The 23,943-nt window shown below is 45.6% G+C and overlaps 1 protein-coding gene across 1 annotated transcript in view; it reads left to right on the top strand.

Annotated features, from left to right (window-relative positions):
- PCM1 (pericentriolar material 1) overlaps positions 1-23,943 on the top strand; it is a 1,078,029-nt gene that overhangs the window by 71,298 nt on the left and 982,788 nt on the right. The window contains 1 exon segment of the mRNA XM_029604912.1: positions 7,226-7,471. Coding sequence (XP_029460772.1) covers positions 7,226-7,471 — 246 coding nt within the window.

Below are 23,943 nucleotides of genomic sequence, written 5' to 3'. Positions count from 1 at the left end.
TTTAGATGTAGCAACCTCTATCAGTAAAAAAAAATAAAGGTTCAGAATTCTGAATAAAATTTTAGAAAGAAAGTAAAACTGAAGTTTCCTTAAGACAAGGAGGGTCATAGACCTGAAAAATGAAAACTAGTATTCAAAGAATTATTAAAATAATAATATAGTACAACTGGTAGAATAGCACAGTGCCTCCTAGTGGATGCACTATCATCACTGTATAGGTGTCAACCTGGAATAAATTCAATCAATAAGATTCTGAGCTGAAGTGTAATGTGTAATACTAAATAGTTAGAATAATTGGAACTTAAACATCAATCAATTAATTATCAAATAAGTAGAACTTAAATATGCTCTGTTTAAACAATATCTCTTTTTTTTTTTTTCTTTTTCCGTTCGCCGCACAGCACTGATAAAAGTACTTCCCTAAAAAAGCAGTGCTCTGTCTGCTACACGCTAAAGCAACTGTTACTTCCCATTTTTTTTTCTTCTAAGATTCAGTTCAATTAATTATTTGGTGAAAGTGTCCTTTCAGATTTCAGATTTCTAAATTTTAACACTAGTAAACGTCCTTGTCAGTAACCTCAGTTCAGTATTAAAGAAGTTTGAAAGTATTAAAGGGGTTCAGTATTAAAGGTTGAGGGAAAAGAGGTTTGGATCAGCAGGAGATCTGATCTGTCTCGTGTCCCCTTTGAAAGCTGCAATGCACCTAGGGCAGATAATTCAGGAGAGTACGTGTTGTGATAAAGAAATGTATCAGAGATATAACAGATACAGAAATTAGAGAGAGAAACTACAGTACTAAGTCCCGTTTTTTCTTTTCAAAAGTTCTTCCTTCCCCCCACGAGTGGAACAACAGAGTGAGGGGGAGGAACAGTATTTCTCAAGAGAAAAATAAACAGAGGAAAGAGAACTCCATTCAAGGAATCAATCCTTCAAGTCTAGAGGAACTGAAAATATTAACTTAGTTAAACTAAAATCCTTATACAAGGAAATGTAGCAAGTGATACTGGCAAGGATTTGCTGATCTTTTGTAAACAGATTCTATCTTAACCTACTTTGTCCTAAAAAAAAATACAAATTCTGTGCACTGGTAATGTAAGCAATTGTTATAAAAATAAAGTTCAGAGTAACGAGGTCATTTTAAATGTGGTCCAATTTTAACTTTGTCAAATGGAATCATTTCACATGAAATTTACACAGTGTCCTGTCCCAATTTCAGCACAGTTGCAATGTAAGGTCCTACATGCATTGAATCTTTTTCTGATGTGTGAGGGGCCGCTGCCATTTCCTGTGGGGAAATGTGCTCTAAATATGCATGCTTTCTGTAACAGAATATCAAAGCCCATGATAAGTATTCCTTCCAAGTCTGTTTTATTTGTTCAATCACTTGGTGTATTCTGGTTTGTAATAGAGCATTGTATTGTCTTATTAGATCATTTGTCTCACGCTGGCACTGTTTTTGTTTATAACGCCACTGTGATATAAGGAGTGTGGCTACTTGGCCCGAGGTCATATATGCTAATTTCTTGGAAGACCTGGGGGCATAGTTACTGCTTACGGCACTCCGGGCGGTGTTCAGTTCAATTACAGGAGTCATGCGCTCTAACATTTAAGAAAAGACTTAAAACTTGGCTTTTTAAAAAAGCATTTCCAAGCCTTGAATAAAACCCTTACGCATCTTCATAAACTCGTTTGCAATAACTGGATCTAAGCAAGAATCCACCTACCATAAACTTATACTCATCTTTACCTACTGAGTATTATCATCTTTACCTGCTGAGTATTATCATACCATTACCTTGCACTACTGTGTCTTATTTATTTATTCTCTTGGTTATATACTACCTTTCCATTCTATTATCATATCTTTCCATGCACTACTGTGTCTTATTTATTCCCTTGATCACTTATTTTTACCGTCTCTTATATTTTCCGTCTCTTATCTATGTACCATCACATGTATCCACATAGGCTTATTTATTTACATGTACCATCTTATTTATGTACCATCACATGTATCCACATAGGCTTATTTATCTACTCTACTATACTATTTTATTAATTAGAATTTATTTACATGTACCATCTTATTTATGTACCATCACATGTATCCACATAGGCTTATTTATTTACTCTACTATACTATCTTATTAATTGGAAGAAATGTACATATTGCATTGTTCAACTTCCCCCTCTTCCAGGTCCAAGTTAATTTTCCCTATTTTATTGTAACTTTCTCACACACGGTTTTGATTCACTGTATTTAAAGTTTCACAGTTTATTGGGAATATTGGTTATTACGTTACTCTATGCTTTACACACATTGTTAAATGTAAACCGGGTTGATGTGATATCTGTCATGAAACTCGGTATAACAAAAATAATAAATAAATAAATAAAATAAATTGTAGTCAGGGATCCCTCTAGAGGACAGACTCTCATTTGAGGGCTAAAGGCAAGTGTCCAGCCATGAAATGAGTCAACCCAAATGGTGACATAAAAATATGAACATTCTAATTTGGCGACTTGTGCTGCTGGGGGACCAGCGACAGCCGAAGGTACAGCGACTATTTCAACTTCCTCTCTACTCTCCGTGTCTTTTTTACTACTCTCAAGCAAAATAGGCATGGATTGGAGGCAAGGGTTAGGTAACAGGTCAGGAGGTTCAGGAGTCAGTGACAGCTCAGGATACAGGGAATTTGTGGGTGGTGAAGGAGCTTTAGGGTAAGGCAGAGGGAGGCTAGCTTCTCTGATTTCAGTGTCTTTAGTTTCCTGAGGTTTTTTTCTGAGGTGGACGCAGAGGAAACCACAAAAGCCGTGGTTGGGGACGGTGCCTTGTGAGTGTGTGTCCCCAGATGTTCTATAGCTTCTGTGCATTTTTGCCAGAGCAACAATTGCTTTATGGGGGCTCGTGGAGACGTATGAAGGGTATTAACTATCTGAATCCAATCCTCCACATCCAGGGTTCCAGCCTCCGGATACCAAGGACAATTCAGGCTATTTTTCCTAGCAATTTTTCCAAGTCCCCTAGTTTGACTTGTGCTATTTCTCCCTTGGTGACGAAATAATGATTCTTAATTATTTCCTGCAGCTTTCTTGCATGACACTTCTGCTTAGCTGACAGTTTCCCCCCCATACTCACGAATGTTGGGAGCAGACTCGCTGAATAAATATTTACGCTTGCAGGAGCAGGTCTGCTGAGTACGGTGCGCACCTAGGCTTTTGTCCAGCCGAATGAGCAGGGAGCTTGTCACGTCTCGGATCACACCTTGGATCACGTCGCGGTCACCAGATGTTGCATCAATGAGGACACATCAGGCAGGATTTGTGGTGAATCGTGTCCCCGGGAAGGTCACCTCTCCTCCTCCTTCCCCGGGGCCCCTTTTATTGTACATAATTCCATAGCATAGCATGCATGCAGATTTGTTATCACATCATTGGTTCTTTGCAAATACATATATCATTCATTGGCTGTTCCAGCGTCATACCATAAATGTCCTTCCTGGCCTTTATGCTGACTACGTGTAAGCTGGCAGGCCGGGAGGGGAAAAGGTCATAAACTGGACATTGAAGCAGTTTAAGATGTGTTGAACTAGCTGACTAAGTGCAAGAGGAAGTAGGCAGAGAGCAGTTTTGGTTTGCTACAGTTTGAGATCTATTCCTGGTGCAGGCATGTCTGGTGTAAATGTTTTTCAGACAGATTTCCTGTCTCAGTTAGTGGCAGGATAAAGCTTACACAATTCTGCTGCCTCCAGTGTAGGGAGAAAAGGGAAGTTAGAGTTAACCCCTGACATACTCTTTCAGCTATCAGGAGCCAAGCTCACAATCCCACACAAATACAACTGGGCTTGGGTAAATTTGATACAAGAGAGAACATTTCTACCTCCTGATTGCGAGAACACCATGATGTAGCTTATTTGCAGCCTTCTCTCTTCTCCACGCCTATCTGCGAGTTGATTCCTAGTAGTCTTTGGTCACATGGTAGCAGCCCTCCATGTGGTACTGCTGACCCATTTTGACATCTGCTACCTGCAATGGAGTCTATGTACAGATTAGGAACAACCTACTCAACTGTCTTCTCAAGTTATAATCACAGTGACTAAGATGGAAGTTGGTGGTTATACCTGTGAGTTCTCAGTGAAGGAGCCCCTCTTCGCTTGCTTCCTTATGAAGTGGTTCTAACAACAGATATCTCCATCAAAGGATGGGGAACGCACACCAGAACCCTTTGAGTGCAAAGCATCTGGACTCTTCAAGAGAGCTGCTAGCTAATCAATCTTCTGGTACTGAGAGCAATTAAATACATAAGAACATGTCATACTGGGTCAGACCAAGGGTCCATCAGGCCCAGCATCCTGTTTCCAACAATGGCCAATCCAGGCCATAAGAACCTGGCAAGTACCCAAAAACTAAGTCTATTTCATGTTACCGTTGCTAGTAATAGCAATGGCTGTTTTCTAAGTCAACTTAATTAATAGCAGATAATGGACTTCTCCAAGAACTTATCCAATCCTTTTTTAAACACAGCTATACTAACTGCACTAACCACATCCTCTGGCAACAAATTCCAGAATTTAATTGTGCATTGTGTGAAAAAGAACTTTCTCCGATTAGTTTTAAATGTGCCACATGCTAACTTCATGGAGTGCCCCCTAGTCTTTCTATTATCTGAAAGAGTAAATAACCAATTCACATCTACCCGTTCTAGACCTCTCATGATTTTAAACACCTCAATCATATCCTCCCTCAGTACACTTTATCAACCTTTGCACATCTTCAAGGGAAGAGCATTCTGATTCAAACAATGAGGTTGCAATGTTTTACATCAACAAGCAAGGAGGAATGCGATCATACCTTTTGCCAGGAAGCCCCAAACATCTGGAATCGGGCGGAATGAAATCTACAGGCCATCTATATGCTGGGTGTCTTCAGCATGCTGGGAGATTGACTCAGCAGTGTCCCTCAATCACATGAGTGGTATCTACAGCAATCAGTGGCTGATGAACTCTCTGTTTATGGGGTGGACCTGTCCATATTACAGTAGAACACAAAACTAAATTCTGCTCAATTCTACCAAATGATCATAGGCTAGCTCAAGACGCTTTCTTCCTTTATTGTTTTTTATTTTTTTATTTTTTATAAATTTATTATTATTTACCTATCATTTATTCATGTTATTTGACAATATTATTGTCATATATTGTATATATCTATCACATCTAATTTTTAATATTTATTGATTTTCGTTCTTTTGTTCAATATGTGGATTGTTTAATGTAAAGCCGCACATTACCTGTTCAATACTATATCTATTGTTTAATGTAACGCCTTACGGCGAAAGTTTTTTGTTCTTTGGAAACCGTCTTGATTTGATTTGTATATCAGGAAAGTCGGTATATAAAAACCCTAAATAAATAAAATAAATAAATAAATAAATATTGGAGATAAAGCCTCATGTACACTTTCCAACAGTTACCACTTATTGTCAGAACAGTGCACAACGTTCTTCAGGACCACATTTGTCTAATCCTCATAACTCCAGCATGGGCCCAGATACATCTGGTATGATTTTCTTATACAACTTTCCATCATTCCTCCTGTACCTCTGGGACCAGACCTTGTGCTGTTGATTCAGGAAAACTGGATGTTGTACCATGCCATCATGTCAGCCCTGAACCTTACGGCTTGTATGTTGAGTGCTCAGTGATCGTGGTTGTCCACTTACCTGCAGAGATTGTGGATATACTGGTCTCATCTTGAAAACTTTTAATTAGAAGAAATTGTCTTCAAATGGTACAGATATGCTGTGGGACCTGAATGTTGTTCTTTCCCAGCTAATGAAGCATCTTTTATTTATTTATTTATTTTTTTGAACCACTTGAGTTTGTATTTCTTTGGTGTTCCTCATCGCAGTGACTTTAGCTAGGAGAGTCGATGAACTCCAAACTCTGGTCCACTATTCTCTGTACGTGCAGTTCTTCCAGAACAGGTGGTTCACCATACTGGTCTGAAATTCCTCCTAAAATTTCTGATTTTCTATATCAATCCAACATACTACCTACCTAGGCCCCATGTGCATGAAAGAAAAAGCCTCATACTGTGGACTGCAAAAGGGCCTTGGTATATTACAGACATTAACTCTCTTCCTCGTCGTAAAACCTCCCAACTGTTTGTCTCATATGGTTCTAACAGGCTAGAAATAGCTATTGCCTAATGTACCTTGTCTACTTGGCTGGCTGAGTGCACTCACTGCTGCTATACCTTAGCAGGACTGCAAGTCACCAGATTGTGTGAAGGCTCATCAAGTAAGATCCATGGCAATTTCCATTGCTCACCTTCAAGAATTACCTATTGTGGATATCTGCAAAGCTACAACTTGGTCTTCTTTTCATACCTTTATGTCCCACTACTGTGTTGATGATCTTTCAAAGACTGACAGTGAATTTGGACAAGTAATTTTGCGAAATCTATTCTTGCTATAGTCCACTCTCCACGGTGTGGGCTGGATTGCTTACTAAGTAAATGCTCAGCTGCAGCTTTCACCTTAGGACTCCCCACATGTAATTGTTAGTCTGTTTACTGATGGCAAAAACAAGTTTGCTTACCATAATGGTGTTTTTCCATAGATGATAGGATGAATTAACCATGGAATACTTGCTTACCTCCTTGGAGAGTCGATTGTATAGGCAGTGCCCATGTAGGAATTCCCGCACATGCTCACTAGAGCTCAAAGCACTGAGTATCCGGTGCTGCCAGTTGACATCACCCACATGTTATGGTTAATTCATCCTGCTATCTGAAGAAAGTACTGTTTGCAGTAAGCAAACTTGCCTGATTTTTGAAATTAATTTTTTATCTGACGGTCTCCCTCGAATGTCTCCATTTCTCATATTTTTGAATTTGGCAAAACAGAGTATAACATGAAATATCCCTATAATACTTTGAGAAAGAAATGCAAAGAAGTGAAAATAGTGTTTAGATTTTTAGGGATGTAATCCCATTATTTGTATATAGGATAAATCTTTGAATTGGGCATTATAACTATTTTTTCCTTTTATTTTCTATGGCTCAAAATTAGTATCAGTTTAAGGCATTAGAAATGTTTCTTCGCTTTGAAGAACTGAATATTTACCACTACTTTATTTGACATATTTGCCAAAATATCAACTGTGTGTATGTTTCAGAGGGGGCAAAGTTAATGTTTCTCTATTTTTAAATATTTTTGCAGGATTGGAGAGGTCCACAGAAGAAAGCTAATAGATCATCTGAAAAAAACAAGAAAAAAATTGGAGTAGGAAGTGAAGCAAGATTAACTAATAATATATCTCCTGAGTCCTCTCCTGGAGATGGACGGAGAAAGACTAAAACATCTCATACGTTTCCACATACTCGATATGTGACACAGATGTCTGTTCCAGAGCAGGCTGAATTGGAAAGACTCAAACAGCGAATAAATTTTAGTGATATGGATCAGGTGGGTTAAGTATTTGTGTCAACTATGATAAATTGTGAAGGGCAAGCTGTGTGCTTGTATTTATGGCTAGTATGTTGAAATGGGGGTTCCTTTTGTTTTTTACTTCTTGTTTTGGGTCCTGAGCTAGTGGAATTTTGCTTGGTTATATTTTCACATAGATAAGCAGCTGAATTAGCCATGCTGTATGAGTACTTCCTCCATGCCACTAGGTGGCGGAGCTCTCAAAGTCTATTAAAGACTTTTAGCTAGGTACTCCCTCCCTCCTGTATCCTGACAGGATTACCTCAGGCTCCTCAGTCTGAAATTTTCCACGCAACAATGCACGGAGCTCTCTACTTCTCTGGAAAAATAAAATAAATAAACAGAAAACTTAAAGAATTCATCGATATCCATGGATGTCAACACAACAAAGAAGACAGAAGATTTAAAAAAAAAAAAAAAAAAAAAATTCTTCAGGAACTTCCCTGCTGAGTATGTGTTGACATCTCAGGGCATCTCCTTCCTTCCAGCTGATACCTACCTTATTCCAGTTTCCTCTGTGACCTCCTGTTTTCCACAGCCTGGCTCCGAGTGGAGACAGGGGGAGGGATGTGCTCGCAGCTGCTGATCTACTCACCGGTCTGCTAAGCAAAACAGCACTAGGGCCAGGGTGCCAAGTACTCACTATGTGAGCCGATGGGCTGCCTGATTATACAGACAGAACTGTTAATAGCGCCGGAGTGCAGAAAAAACATCCCTTTGTGTGCAGAAGTGCCGAAGATAATGCATGCGCCGGAGAAGCCTGCGCATCTGCACGTGTGCCATGAGTGCCGGCTTATCGGCGCGTGCGCTGTACCAGACGGCGCACAGACGCCTGCACCAGAAGGCTGGAGCATCGAGGAGTCAATTTGAGGGCCCGGTGCGTGCGTCAGAAGACCGGATGCATCTAAGTGAGCCGGATGGCCCATCCGCATACATGCACGACCGGTCACAGACACTGGCAGACGCAAATTTATTGCCTGGTGCTCCAGGGAATCAACGTGCGCGCCGTCGCACACACCCATCCATACACTGGAAGGCACCCTGAGACATCCTTGCGTGCACCTGCACATATACCGGCTTCGGCCGCCTGGAGCGGCCGTCAGCATGAGTGTGAGACTCACTGAGCACCGGCGCGGAGACTGGGCACACCGAATACCGGTGAGGACACCGGGCGAAATGAACACCAACGCAGACGCTGGATGTGCCGAGCAAGGGCGCTGGCCGCGCCAGGGCATGAGCACCAGCACTGACTACATGACCGCGGTTCTCCGGCACCACTAAAAAAACAAATAAATTAAAAAATAAATAAATGACACGCGTGTCATAGGTTAGCCATCACTGCTCTAGGCGTTCCCTCCAATACAGCTCATCTCTTGTAAACGCCAGAGATGCATACAAGACCAAGCGGCTCTACACCTGATCCTGTCCATATGATCATGACAACCAAGGTATAGTTCCCTACTACACCTATGAATCCACAACCCAATTCCTGGGCAGACAGCCTTGGCTTCTTCCCCGGAGCAAGGGAACGCTACCACCTCCTCTTCACTCCTCATGGAGTGCAATTTGGATGAATTGCTTACCAGCGCTTCCACACTGCTTCTGCATTCCAGACTCATACTTGTCATCAAAGACGCTGCCAACCAGCCTCAATTTCCAGACAAAGTGCTTACGCTACGCTTCCTAGTGTACATCAATGGGTCCCGACCTGTTTCCTTGCCGCCGGAACGGCTTGTCTCCTGTCTCAATCGGCTTACAGCAAGGACCTTGCTGCATCATCACTACCAATTCATTTAAGCGCTACAACATATTCTCACATTCATCTAAACGGACAGCCTATTTCATGTCCTTCCTTACTATCCAAATTCCTACCAGGAGTATTGCACCTACGTTCACCTTTGTCATACGCCACAGGTACTGTTGGACATTAATATACATCTCAACAGGCCGATGCTTTCGCCTGTGCACCTTTGAATACTTGTCACCTTCACTACCTCCCATAGAAGGTGCCTTTTTTCTTGGTTTGCTTTCAGTTCTGTAAGAATAAGTAACTTCCAAACATTGGTTCACCACCCTCCTTATCTTCAAGTTCACCCTGACAAGGTGACCTTGCACACTCACTAGGAAATTCTGCCGACGCTTATTTCCAGTTTTTTCCACTTTACCAGACAGTCAACTTTACCACAGTTTCATCCAAGGCCTTATGCAAATGCCAGTGAGTAAAGTCACGCACCTTGCATTACAACCGTGCACTAGCATACCACAAAAAGGTGCACTTTTATCACCCAATTGACCTTCACACCTGTTTCTTTTGTTCTCTCTAAAGGCACAATGGTGTCCAGTGACAAATAACTCTATCCTTGGGGATATCCAACTCCATGCAGTTCAACCTTAATACAACGTCGCATGCGCTTTGCGACCCTGTGGACACATTGCGTGCGAGCAATAGCAGCCTCGACTGCTTCCCCATCAAGTGTCTCCATGGACATGGATGCACCAATGGACAAGGTCATCGCTCCACTTTCACATCCCACCGCTGTTTCCACAGACAGATGGCGGATGATTCCCCTTTGGAACGGACTGTCCTACAGAAGGGCACAATCGACAAACAAATACAACCTTCTTAGGAACTGTCCGCCTCTGTTATCGTATTGAGCAAAAAAAAAATAAAATTATTTTTTCACAATACACAGAAATAACGCTCACCTTTGCTCAGTACATCAGCTGGGGACTCCCAGACAGCATGGCTAACTCAGCTGCTTATCTATGTGAAAAGATCAAGTTTGCTTGCCGTAATCGGTGTGTTCTGTAGATAGCAGATGAATTAGCCATGCTGACCTGCCCGCCTCCCCGGATAGTTCTAGCACACCTGTCTTGCTTTGATACTGCTGAGGAGCCTCAGGTAATCCTGTCAGGATACAGGAGGGAGGGAGTACCTAGCTAAAAGTCTTGTAATAGACTTTGAGAACTCCGCCACCTAGTGGCACAGAGGACGTACCCATACATCATGGCTAATTCATCTGCTATCTACGGAAAACACAGTTTACGGTAAGCAAACTTGCTCTTCCAGGGATATGCTTTCATTTTTAATGAAATATAGTTTCATTTAAATTATCTATTTTTGTTTCATTTCATTTGTAAAGCAAAACAAGAATATTTGATGTAATTTAATTTTTTTCCAAGTTTCATTTTAGTGCACACTATTTGCCATTAGTGCTTGCTATCACATATAAAGACAATGTGCCCCAATGATGGACCTTGAATAAAAATGCTAATGAAACCTAAAAAAATCAAAAGTCCACAAGCAGACAAAGAAACAAATCTCTGTGCACACCCCTATGATATTCTGGGCTTCAGGATTCAAAGTTATTTCCCTTCTAGCTCCATATTTCAGTTTCATCTCACTTAAAACCAGCATTGATAAATACCTGTTTTCCTAGCGTGTAGCCAGATGGACTCAGGACTAATGGGTTATAAGTTCCCCTGCTAGCAGATGGAGATGAAGTCAGGTTTGAAAGCTGACATCACCTTGGATACACCCCTGCAGTGACCTCAGCCCTTCAGTATCTCTGTCTCCTAGCAGATGTGGATGTGCTTTCCCTATCAGGATTGCCGTACTCTTAAGAAGAAATGTTCTCGCAGGGCAAGCAGGATGGTAGTCCTCACATATGGGTGATATCATCTGAAGGAGCCAATCATGGAATACTTTTGTCAAAGTTTCTAGAACTTTGACTGGCATCTACTTGGCATGCCCAGCATGGCACTAACCCTGCATCCAGCAGGGGTCTCCCTTCAGTCTCTTTTTTTTTCTGTGCAGCTATAGCCATGTGGATTTTTGGAGCTCTTCACAGTTCCTGACTGGAATTTTTTCCTCTGGAAATTATTTTCAAAACTTGCAAAAGATTATACCCCCTAGGGGTCTCCCTTCTTCGCCATCGAATACAGAGTCATCCGGTAAGTTTACCACCGTTTTTCAGTCGGTTCCCGGCGGGGACCTCTGTAGGCCTTGTCAGCGCCGACTGCGACCGGCCTAAATTTTTCGACTGCCACGATGGTGACGGGTTTTCGTCAATGCCCTGACTGTCCGAGAACTATGTCAATCATGGACCCTCATCTGGTCTGTGTTTTATGTCCCGGACCATCGCACGATGTGGAGACATGTACCGAGTGTGCCCAAATGACCCTGAAGGGCCGTAAGGCACGGTTAGAAAAGATGGCATTGTTATTCCATTGCCCGTCTCCACAGGCGCCATCGACTTGATCCTCGCCGAAGCATTGATGTGAATCTGAGGCCGAAGACTCCCGATCACTGTCCCAGTTCTCGGCATCTACATCATCGATGCCGGAGTTGGGAAAAGCGGAGCGCCTGAGAAAAGCACTAACACAAATATCGAAGGCCGGTGCCTTCAGCTTCCGCTACGTCGGTGGAGCCATCGTCTGAACCACCGATGAAGAAGACCCGGGCGGAGGAGCGTCTCATGCCCTCGAAGCCAGATGCACCGAGGCGTTCCACGCCTTTGCTAGAAGGGGCTACAAAGACTCCACTGGGACCGGTGGACCCTCCGGTACTGCCTGTGATGCCTCCCAGTCCGGACCTGGGGCTCACCACCCCAGCGCTCAGAGAGGAATTGTACCGGATGGTGCAAGAGGCTGTGTCCAGGCAGTCCAAGGCCTCCTGCAACCACAGACGCCAGCGCTGGTTCCTGTGCGGGAACTGGCACTGATGCCTCCGGTGCTACTGCCTCTCCTAGACAAGCTGGATCTGCTCATCTGTGCCCTGCCAGGGGCATAGAGAAAACCACAGTTACCAATGATTCCATCGACACCCATCTCGCTTTCATTGGGAGAAGAGGACATGTTGATGACAGAGCCTGTTTCGGGACAGTTGGGACTTCCACCATTGAGGCCACCGGTTAAGTCCCCGATGCCATTGGTGCCCGTGCATCCAGTGCCAGATCTCGATTTTTCGATGCTGAGACCAGGTCCATCCATGCCGGCACTGATTCCATTCAGACTTCACCCTCTGGCTGAAGAACATCCACTTGGACCGCCGAGGGATGCAGGAGATCAACCCTATGATCCCTGGATGGATGATTCGACAGATTCCCAGGATTCAACAGAAGTTCCATCAGAACAGTCTTCTCCAGACGAGATGCGCAAGTCTCCGCCAGAAGATCTCTCCTTTTTTAGTTTTATAAAGGAGATGGCAGAGACTATACCGTTCCAGCTGCAGACTGAAGAGGATTCTAGGCATAAAATGCTAGAAGTGCTGCAATTCCTGGATTCTCCAAAGGAAATCATGTCTGTCCCGGTTCATGAGGTGTTTCAGGATCTGATGCAGTGCAACTGGGAGCATCCTGGGTCGGTTCCTCCAGTGAACCGTAAGATGGACTCTATTTACCTGGTCCGGCCTTCCCCAGGGTTTCAGAAGATGCAGTTAGCTCATCAGTCGGTGGTGGTGGAGTCCACCCAGAAGAAGGCCAAGGGTCCAAAACCCCATTCCTCTGTGCCACCTGGGAAGGAGCAGTAATTCCTCGACGCTTTAGGCCGCAGGATTTTTCATGGGGCCATGCTTATCTCGTGTATTGCATCATATGACACAGTACAACCGTAACCTGTTTAAACAGCTCAGTATTTTGGGCAGTCCCTTCCAGAACAGCTTCAAGACCAGCTGAATTCCATACTAAAGAAGGGGTTCGACGCGAGAAAACATGAGGTCCGCTCAGCATATGATATCTTCGACACAGCATCCCTTTTATCTGTGGCTGGCATTAGCGCCCGCCGTTGGGCTTGGCCGAAGTCCTCCGATTTCCGTCCTGAAGTACAGGATTGTTTGGCTGGCCTCCCATGCACAGGGAGGCCAGCTGTTTGGAGATAAAATCCAAGAGATGGTGGCCCAGCTGAAGGACCATAGTGAAGCGCTTCGGCAGCTCTTGGCGGCCCAGGCGGATCTTTCTACGCCATCCAAACGCCAATTCCGGCATGACACTAAACGGACGGCTTACAGGACCCGTAAATATTATCCACCGACGTCTCGGGCTCACCCGTCCCGGCCCTTCCAGAAGTCTACACTGCGCCAGCCTCGAGCTCAGAAAGCTCAAGCTCCTTCCCAACCTGCTCCTATAGTGGTATTTAGACTTCAGAGCGAAGACCATCCTCAGTTACCCAATCTACCTGTGGGCGACCACCTATGCCACTTCTCCAGCAAGTGGCTAAACATCACCACCGACCGCTGGGTGCAGGCAGTTGTCGCTCAAGGCTACCATCTAAATTTCCTCTCCATCCCATCTGATACTCCACCTTGGCCGGGTTGGCCCTCTTCCGACAATTGTCACAATTGCAGCAAGAGGTTTCCTCCCTGCTGCAAGCAAATGCCATAGAACCGGTTCCTCTTGCCCAAAGAGGACACGGATTCTACTCCCGATACTTTTTAATCCCAAAAAAGACTGGAGGAATTTGCCCCATATTAGACCTAAGGACCTTAAACAAGCATCTTCAGAAAGTGAAATTTCGGATGGTAACCTTGGGCTCTTTGCTTCCCCTTCTTCAACAGGGGGATTGGCTTTGCTCTCTAGACCTAAGACGCATACATACACATCGCAATTACCACGTCTCACAGGAAATACCTCGGCTTCCTTGTCGGGAACCAACATTTCCAATTCAAGGTCCTTCCATTCGGCCTAGCATCAGCCCCTCAGGTTTTCACGAAGTGCCTCGCAGTAGTAACTGCATACTTAAGAAGACTGGGCACTCATGTCTATCCTTACCTGGACGACTGGTTGCTGAGAGCTCAGTCATCGAAAGGAGTTCTTCACTCCTTCCACCTTACAGTGCAACTACTACTCCCATTGGGATTTCTAATCAATTATCAGAAATCTCACCTGATTCCATCTCAGTTCCTCTCCTTTATCGGAGCGGATCTCGACACGATCCAAGCAAGAGAGCTTTTCTTCCCAAGGACCGAGCTAACACACTGGCGTCATTGGCGCGGAACATGAGATCTCGTCAAACCACGACGGCTCTTCATCTACTAGTCTTGCTGGGGCATATGGCATCCTCTGTCTATGTTATCCCTAAGGCTTGTCTAGCCATGCGATTAACTCAGTGGACATTAAAGTCCCAGTGGTCACAGGCACGTCATCCAATGTCCAACATTGTCCACATCACCAGGCGACTTCGTCTCTCACTGGCATGGTGGATCCTGGAGTCCCATCTACTTTAAGGTCTACGCTTTCAAACTCCAGAACCTCAAATAGTATTGACAACCGATGCTTCCACTCTAGGGTGGGGAGCACATGTCAACCACCTACAGACTTCAGGGATCCTGGTCGGTAGAGGAGGCACAACACCAAATACATTTTCTGGAGCTCCGAGCGATCAGATATGTGCTCGCTGCGTTTTGGGATTGTTTGTCCAACAAAATCCTGATCCAGATGGACAACCAGGTAGCAGTGTGGTACATCAACAAACAGGGAGGAACCGGATCCTACCTCCTTTGTTAGGAAGTAGCACGGATTTGGGCTTTTGCTGTATCTCAGGCCATGCTTCTCAGAGTGACCTACTTGGCAGGTGTGGACAATGTTCTAGCAGACAATCTGTCAGGAATTTCAGCCCCACAATTGGTCCCTCAACCCTGTCGTTGCGGACAGTTTATTCCGGAAGTGGGGGCGTCCAACCATCGACCTATTCGCATTTCTGCAGAATCGCAAGGTGGACAACTTCTGCTCTCTCCATCGCAGTCGCAAAGTTCCACCTCGAGACACGTTCGCCATCTCCTGGAGGGAAGGCCTCCTTTAAGCCTACCCACCACTTCCTCTCATCAGCAAGGCTCTTGTGAAGTTACGCATGGACAGGGGTCTAATGATTCTCATAGCCCCCTATTGGCCAAGTAAGCCTTGGTTTCCCATCCTTCTGGATCTCTCTCTGTGTCCACAGATTCCTCTAGACTCGGACCCGTCCCTCATATCTCAGAGGAACGGCCAATTGCGCCACCCCAACCTTCAGGCCTGGTCACTGATGGCTTGGATGTTGAAAGGTTGATCATACAACCTCTCAATCTTTCGGAATCTGTATCTCAAGTCCTGCTAGCTTCACGAAAGCCTTCTACTAGAAGGTCTTATCATTCGAAATTGAAATGGAAAAGATTTTCGTTGTGGTGTACTTCAAAGGAGTTAGATCCTTTTACCTGCCCCACGAATCAGTTTTTAGACTACCTCTGGCATCTCTCAGTCGGGTTAACAAACCTCCATCAGAGTGCATGTCAGTGCAGTGGCCGCCTTCCATAGGGGTACAGGGGATGTCTCTATCTCGACACAGCCCCTGGTAGTGCGCTTTATGAAGGGCTTGCTTCACTTGAAGCCTCCTCTCTGTCCACCGGCCCAGTCTTAGGACCTTAATGTGGCTTTAGCGCAGCTCATGAAACCTCCATTTGAACCTCTGCATTCATTGCAAGCTGAAACATTTCACTTGGAAGGTCCTTTTCTTTCTGGCATTGTCTGCGCGCAGGATCAGTGAGCTACAGGCACTGGTTACATACCCCCCTTACACGAAATTTCTTCATGATCGGGTGGTCCTTCGCACTCATCCAAAATTTCTACCGAAAAGTGGTATCTGAATTTCATTTAAGTCAATCCATAGTGCTGCCCACTTTCTTTCCGAAGCCCCACTCACTTTCTGCTGAGCGGGCTCTGCATTCCTTGGACGGTAAACATGCGCTTGCCTTTTTATTTGGAACACACTGCAGGCCACAGGAAATCCACCCAGCTTTTTGTGTCCTTTGAAAACCATAAGCTGGGAATGCCGGTTGGAAAGCAGACCCTGTCCTCGTGGTTAGCAGACTGTATCTCCTTCTGCTATTAGCAAGCAGGCCTTCCGCTTCAGGAATGGGATAAAGTGCATTCCATTAGAGCAATAGCAACGTCGGTTGCACACCTTAGTTCTGTACCTCTCGTTGATATCTGCAAAGCGGCAAGCTGGAGTTCTCTTCATACCTTTGCAGCACACTATTGCATAGACAAGGCTGGTACACAAGATTCTATCTTTGGCCAGTCTGTTCTACGCAATCTATTCTCAGTGTAATATCCAACTTCCTTCTACACCCGCTGGGATATTCAGACTGCTCATATACCAAATCATCATCCCTGTTGTTAAGAACATAAGAAATTGCCATGCTGGGTCAGACCAAGGGTCCATCAAGCCCAGCATCCTGTTTCCAACAGAAGCCAAAACCAGGCCACAAGAACCTGGCAATTACCCAAACACCAAGAAGATCCCATGCTATTGATGCAATTAATAGCCGTGGCTATTCCCTAAGTAAAATTGATTAATAGCCATTAATGGACTTCTCCTCCAAGAACTTATCCAAACCTTTTTTGAACCCAGCTACACTAACTGCACTAACCACATCCTCTGGCAACAAATTCCAGAGCTCTATTGTGCGTTGAATGAAAAATAATTTTCTCCGATTTAGTCTTAAATGTGTTACTTGCTGAGTTCATGGAATGCCCCCTAGTCCTTCTATTATTCGAAAATGTAAATAACCGAGTCACATCTACTTGTTCAAGACCTCTCATGATCTGAAAGACCTCTATCATATCCCCCCTCAGCAGTCTCTTCTCCAAGCTGAACAGCCCTAACCTCTTCAGCCTTTCCTCATAGGGGAGCTGTTCCGTCCCCTTTATCATTTTGGTTGCCCTTCTCTGTACCTTCTCCATCGCAAATATATCTTTTTTTGAAATGCGGCGACCAGAATTATACACAGTATTCAAAGTGCGGTCTCACCAGGGAGCGATACAGAGGCATTATGACATTTTCCGTTCTATTAACCATTCCCTTCCTAATAATTCTTAACATTCTGTTTGCTTTTTTGACTGCTGCAGCACACTGAGCGGATGATTTTAAAGTATTATCCACTATGATGCCTAGATCTTTTTCCTGGGTGGTAGCTCCTAATATGGAACCTAACATCGTGTAACTACAGCAAGGGTTATTTTTCCCTATAATGCAACACCTTGCACTTGTCCACATTAGATTTCATCTGCCATTTGGATGCCCAATCTTTCAGTCTTGCAAGGTCCTCCTGTAATGTATCACAGTCCGCTTGTGATTTAACTACTCTGAATAATTTTGTATCAGCCGCAAATTTGATAACCTCACTCGTCATATTCCTTTCCAGATCATTTATATATATATATTGAAAAGCACCGGTCCAAGTACAGATCCCTGAGGCACTCCACTGTTTACCCTTTTCCACTGAGAAAATTGACCATTTAATCCTACTCTCTGTTTCCTGTCTTTTAACCAGTTTGTAATCCACGTGCATGTTACACGTCTTTGGGTGTTTTCGGTACATGCGCTGGCATCCTCAGCTTGTTATTCACCCATATGTGAGGACTACCATCCTGCTTGTCCTGTGAGAAAGCAGAGTTGCTTATCTGTAACAGGTGTTCTCACAGGACAGCAGGATGTTAGTCCTCGCGAAACCCACCAACCCACCATTCCGCGGAGTTGTGTTCGCTTGCAATTTATTATTATTTTTCGCAAGTTCTTTATGCTATACACATGACTGAAGGGAGACCCCTGCTGGCTGCGGGGTTAGTGCCATGCTGGGCATGCCCAGTAAGTGCCAGTCAAAGTTCTAGAAACTTTGACAAAAGTATTCTGTGATTGGCTTCATCAGACAGTCCTCACATATGGGTGACATCAACATCCTGCTGTCCTGTGAGAACACCTGTTACAGGTAAGCAACTCTGCTTTACCATTAAATTGGAGAAAGATTGAGCTCTGCTCTCCTGCGGTGATGCCTAAATGTCCCTCCCAGAGTTGAGAATTCCTGAGGCGATTTCCGATATTCCTCAGAGGTGTGCCTTGGTCTGGTTGCTGGTTCCCGGTGTGGACTTTGCTGCTGTAGCAGCTTGAAGGCGGGCATGGCGGTGATGGCCAAAGCATTCTTCTCTTCTCCCCCCCCCCCCCCAGTAGCTGGAGACCTTTGTAGTCAGCTGATAAGTGCTGAGCCCAGTTACGTTTTAAAAAGAAAAAAAAAGAGGAATTCCTATTCAGAGACGTTGAAGGGGTTTTGATAAGATTTCCTCCAGTCTCCTTGCTTGGCGCACCATACCAACTTAGTTCTGATCCGTTACTGTAAAGGGAAGTGGGTATCCGAGCGAGTTGAGACCCTCCAGTCTGCTAGACCCCGCTTCAGGCTGAGTCGGTGCCATCTTGCACGTGGTTTCGTGCACCTTACATTGCCCTCCATACAGCGTCTGTACTCGTGGTAATTGTCAGCTCTGCGCATTTGCTATGTGCGCACAACTTCATGTGCAATCTGCACGCACTCAGGCGCAGAATTCCTGAGCACACTGGCTGTGGCCCGCTTAGGTGTCTGAAATTCATGTGTTCAAGTCTTCAAGCACGAGCTAGCTGACTTCACAGCTGCTGTGTCTAATAGCTCCGGCAGCAAAGAAACATAAGTACCTTTCTCTCTGTGCTGCTTGTCATATTAGGGCTACTCAGTCTGATCTGGATTCTTACTTATGTCAGCCTTTGAGGAGGCCCAGGGAGAGTTGACCTCTCCAGACTTTACCAAGCCCGGTTCTTCCCATTTTGAGGATAGGTCAGCCACAACCTTAACTGGAAACCCCCCGGATGTGAATAATCCTAGGGCAGAGTCTCTGTAGGAGAGGGAAATTCAGCGGCATCTACTCTAGTTCTTCCTGGGCTAAATATGGACCCAACGGCCTTCTCTTGGGTGGAATTTTTTCAAGACCTTTAAGCCTTCGTACAGACGCAGTCTGCTTTATATGCCCCTGTCTGGAAGGAACCACAGCCGGTAAGGCCTCCCTCTCCAAGTCCTATCGGCAGACCTCGAGACGTGCCTCGCCTCACCAGGGCTGCCCCTGGCAGCGACATAGACGAAGAAGGGGATCCAGATTCCTTGGAAGATGGAAAAATCCCTCCAGGTTCAGAACCATTTCAGACCGTTATGTTTTTTTCCATAGAGACGAATTGCCGACCCTGGTTTCCCAGAGTCTGAAGACGCTGGGAGTTCCTGGGGTGGATTCCATGACGGGACCTAAGAAGAATCCCGTTCTGATGGCCCTACGGCAAGCCTCTTGCTATTATCCGGTACTGGAAGCCATCCAGGAGTTGATTGACCTGGAATGGGACGCCCCTGAAGTGAGTTTTAAAGGTGGTTGAGCATTAGAATCTCTGTACCCACTGAAACTGGTGGTGAGAGAATGCCTGTGTTTCCCTAAAGTGGATGCACTAGTCTGCTCTATTTCGAAGCAAACAGCTATCCCAGTGGAGGGAGCAGCAGCCTTAAAGGATGCGCATGATAGGAGGATGGTGTCCATCCTTAAGCAAGTCTTCGATGTGACAGCAATGACCTTACAGATTATTTCCTGCTGTACCCTAGTGGCTCTCTCATGCCTGCTTCTCTCCAGAGAGATGGATGTCTTATGGACGTATTACAGAGAAGCTAAGGAGTCTGACGCTGCCTTTTTAGCTGACACGGACTCTGACCTAGTCCTTACCTCGGCCAGAGGAGTGGCCTCATTGATAGCGGCCAGAAGACAGCTATGGCTGTGAAATTGGTCAACAGATGCAACCTCTAAAGATGCCTTATAAGGGATCACTCCTTTTCAGAAGTGAATTGGAAAAGCTGGCCAGTAAGTGGGGTGAATCTCCAGTGCCCTGGTTACCGGGAGATGAGAGAGCAGTCACAGCGCCCTTCACCTATGAGGGGTCGATCCAGGAGCCCCCCCAATGCTTTCGGCCCCACAGATATTCGGCATTTCAGAGGCCTCCGTCCTTCAGGAGGTTTGAGTCCTTTCGGAACTGACAGCCCAAGAGGGACAGGTTCAGGTTCGGCCTGAACGCCCCAAGGAAGTTTTTTGCCAACCCATCCACGGAACGAAGAAATAGGGGGTTGACCATCCCTCTTCTACCAGCGGTGGTCGAGATCACGTCCGACAAATGGGTACTGGATGTCATGAGAGAAGGATACGTACTGGAGTTTCGCAACACTCTTTGGGACTTGTTCATGACGTCGTCTTGTCATTCTCAGCACAAGAAGCAGGCGGTGGAGTCTACGTTGATAAGGCTCCTCAAATTGAAATTCCAGTACCTGTGCCTCAGGAAAATACGGGGTGGTGTTCCATCTATTTCATCGTACCCAAGAAGGAGAGTTCCTTTCGCCCCCCCCCCCCCCCCCCCCCCCCACCCATCCTGGTCCTCAAGAGTGTCAACCAACACCTACGGGTAATTTATTTTTTCTGCATGGAAACTCTATGCTCCGTGATAATGGCTGTACAACCAGGAGAGTTCTTAACCTCCCTGGACCTCTCCGAGGCCTCCCTTCATATTCCGATATGTGGTACTGGGCTGCCATTATCAGTTCCAGGTGCTGCCCTTTGGCCTGGCCACTGCCCCCAGAACCTTTTCCAAGATTATGATGGTCGTAGCAGTGGCACTGGGGAAAGAGGGAATCCTGTTGCACCTGTACTTGGATAGCTGGTTGATCCGAGTGAAGTCATGGTAAGAGAGTCTCCGGGTGACCAGCAGGGTGTCGTCCCTGCTTCAGGAGCTTGGTTGGGTCTTAAATATGGACAAAAGCAGCCTCAAACCCTCCTTGAAATATCTGGGAGTCCGGTTGGACACCAAGCAGGGCAAGGTCTTCTCCTGCCCTCATGGATAAGGAAGTTGATATCCGAAGCCCCAAGGTGTGGAGCTATCTTAAGGTCCTTTGTTCGATGGCCTCAACCCTGGAGGAAGTACTGTGGGTGAGGACACACGTGGCCCTTCAATGCTCCCTGCTCTCAGGTTGGAACCCACTGGCTCAAAGCTATTCGATTCACCTCCACCTACCGATGGGAGTATGTTCTCGGCTCCATTAGTGCCTTCAGGAAGCTCACCTGGGCATGTCCCCACCAAACTGGCTGGTCCTCATGACAGATGCGGGCCTCCAGGGTCGGGGAGCTCACTGTCAGGAGCTGATGGCCCAGGGGCGTTGGACCAAGGAAGAAGCACTCTGGAACATAAACTGCCTGAAAGCCCAGGAGGTCAGATTGGCGTGTCTACAGTTCAGCCACTTACTTAAGGGTCAGATGGTCAGTGTGATGTATGACAACATAACGGTAGCTTACATCAACCGCCAGGGAGAAACAGAGAGCCAGCAAGTGTCTCTGGAGATAAATCTGTTTATGGAATGGGCGGAATTGAAGTTACAGATGATCTCTGTCTCCCATATCGCAGGAAAAAATAACGTCAGAGCAGACTTTCTAAGCAGGGAGAATCTGGATCCAGGAGAATGGATGTTGTCGGCCAGAGCCTTTCAGCTGCTAGTAGATCGCTGGGCCTCCCGTCCATCGACCTGCTGGCCACATCTCACAATATGAAGGTTTCCCAATTCTTCAGTCGCAGAAGCCTTTTGTCCTCCCAGTGGTTCTGGATTAGCCCAGGCACCCATGGTACCCAGAGATGCGGAGGCTTCTAGTGGAGACCCCTCTCCGGTCTCCCTCCAGGGACCTGCTCCAGCAAAGTCCAGTCCTTCCTGAGGATCCGGCTTGATTTTGTCTTACGGTTTGGTCCTTGAGAGGGCTCGCCTTATGAAGCATGGATATTCGGTGGCAGTAATTACCACCTTGCTCCGTGCGTGGAATTTATCTACGTCGTAAGCATGGGTCCGGAGAGTATTTGAGGCCTGGTGCGACGAACGCAATGTTGCCCCTCGAATGGCCAAAATCCCTTTGGGCCTGTAATTTTTACAGAACTGCTTCTTTAAAGGGTTGTCCCTTAACTCCTTGAAGATCCAGGTAATGGCGCTTTCCTGTTTAAGAGGCGAAGTGATCATTAACTGCCTGTCGGCACATTCAGACATGGCCCGTTTTCCTGAAAGGGGTAAAACTCCTCTGGCTACCCCTACGGTGCCGGTGCCCTTATGGAATCTTAATCTATTATTGGAGATTTTGGCAGGGCCCTCCTTTCGGCTGCTGCACAGTCTGTACTTAAGCATGTTAACCATGAAATGGTGTTCCTGGTGGTGATATGCTCAGCTCGTCGCATCTTTGACCTACAGGCATTGTCATGTCAGGAACCATTTCTTCGGATGACCCCTAGGAGCATTACAGCTTCATACAGTTCCTTCCTTCTTGCCCAAGGTAGTCTCTGAGTTTCATGTGAATCAGTCCATTTCGTTGCATCCCTGGACAGGCACAAGGACATGAGACTACTGCCTCCTCCGCCATTTAAACATCAGTAGGCTTTTGGTGCAGTACCTGGAACTTTCAGAACTGGTGTGCAAGACAGACTGCTTGTTTGTTTTTCACGGTGGAAGGAGACAGGGCGAACCAGCTTTGTGGGTTGCCTTAACTCGCTGGATCAAGGAGGTGGTCACAGGAGTTTATGTAGAGGCAGAAAAGCCATTGCCCTTTCAGTTTAAAGCTCTTTCCACCAGGGCTCAAGCAGTCTTGTAGGCTAAAGCTAAACTGCTGCCTCCTATCAACATTTGCCGAGTGGTGACGTGGTCCTCATAAGAACATAAGAAATTGCCATGCTGGGTCAGACCAAGGGTCCATTAAGCCCAGCATCCTGTTTCCAACAGAGACCATCCAGGCCACAAGAACCTGGCAAGTACCCAAACACTAGAAGATCCCATGCTACTGATGCCAGTAATAGTAGGGGCCATTCCCTAAGTCAACTTGATTAATAGCAGTTAATGGATTTCTCCTCCAAGAACTTATCCAAACCTTTTTTTTAACCCAGCTACACTAACTGCACTAACCACATCCTCTGACAACAAATTCCAGAACTTAATTGTGCATAGAGTGAAAAAGAATTTTCTCATATTAGTCTTAAATGTGGTACTTGTTAACTTCCTGGAGTGCCCCCTAGTCCTTCTATTATCCAGAAGTGTAAATAACCGATTCACATCTACTCGTTCAAGACCTCTCATGATCTTAAAGACCTCTATCATATTTCGCCCCCCCCCCCCCCCCCCCCCCCCAGTCCTCCTTGCATACCTTCTCCAGGTTCTATCGCCTAGACTGTCAGGCTCGAGAGGATGCAGCCTTTGCAAGGGCAATGCTAACCAGACCGCGGGCAGCCTCCTGCCCTGATCAGGAGTTGCTTTTGTAGATCCCATTGATCCTTAGTAAATTGGGCTACAGGCTAGTAAATGGAGAAATTACTTTCCTGATAATTTCGTTTTCCTTAGTGTAGACAGACAAACTCAGCATCCCACCCACGGCTGCCCAAGATTCCAAGAGGTTATGGTTAAGCTGTCGCTTAATTCCTAGAACAGGGCATCTATCTTGCTGGCATTCAGTGGTTGGTTGAGTACAGTTATTGTTATCCGGTTTTAATTAAGTATTTTTCAATAGTATGTCCACAATGGCTTTTGAAGAGAATATACCAAAGGGCTGAGGTCACTGCAGGGGCGCATCTTCGAAACC

Source organism: Rhinatrema bivittatum, chromosome 1 (assembly GCF_901001135.1).
Source record: "Rhinatrema bivittatum chromosome 1, aRhiBiv1.1, whole genome shotgun sequence".
NCBI lineage: Eukaryota > Metazoa > Chordata > Amphibia > Gymnophiona > Rhinatrematidae > Rhinatrema > Rhinatrema bivittatum.
This window is presented reverse-complemented; position numbering and strand designations above follow the sequence as displayed.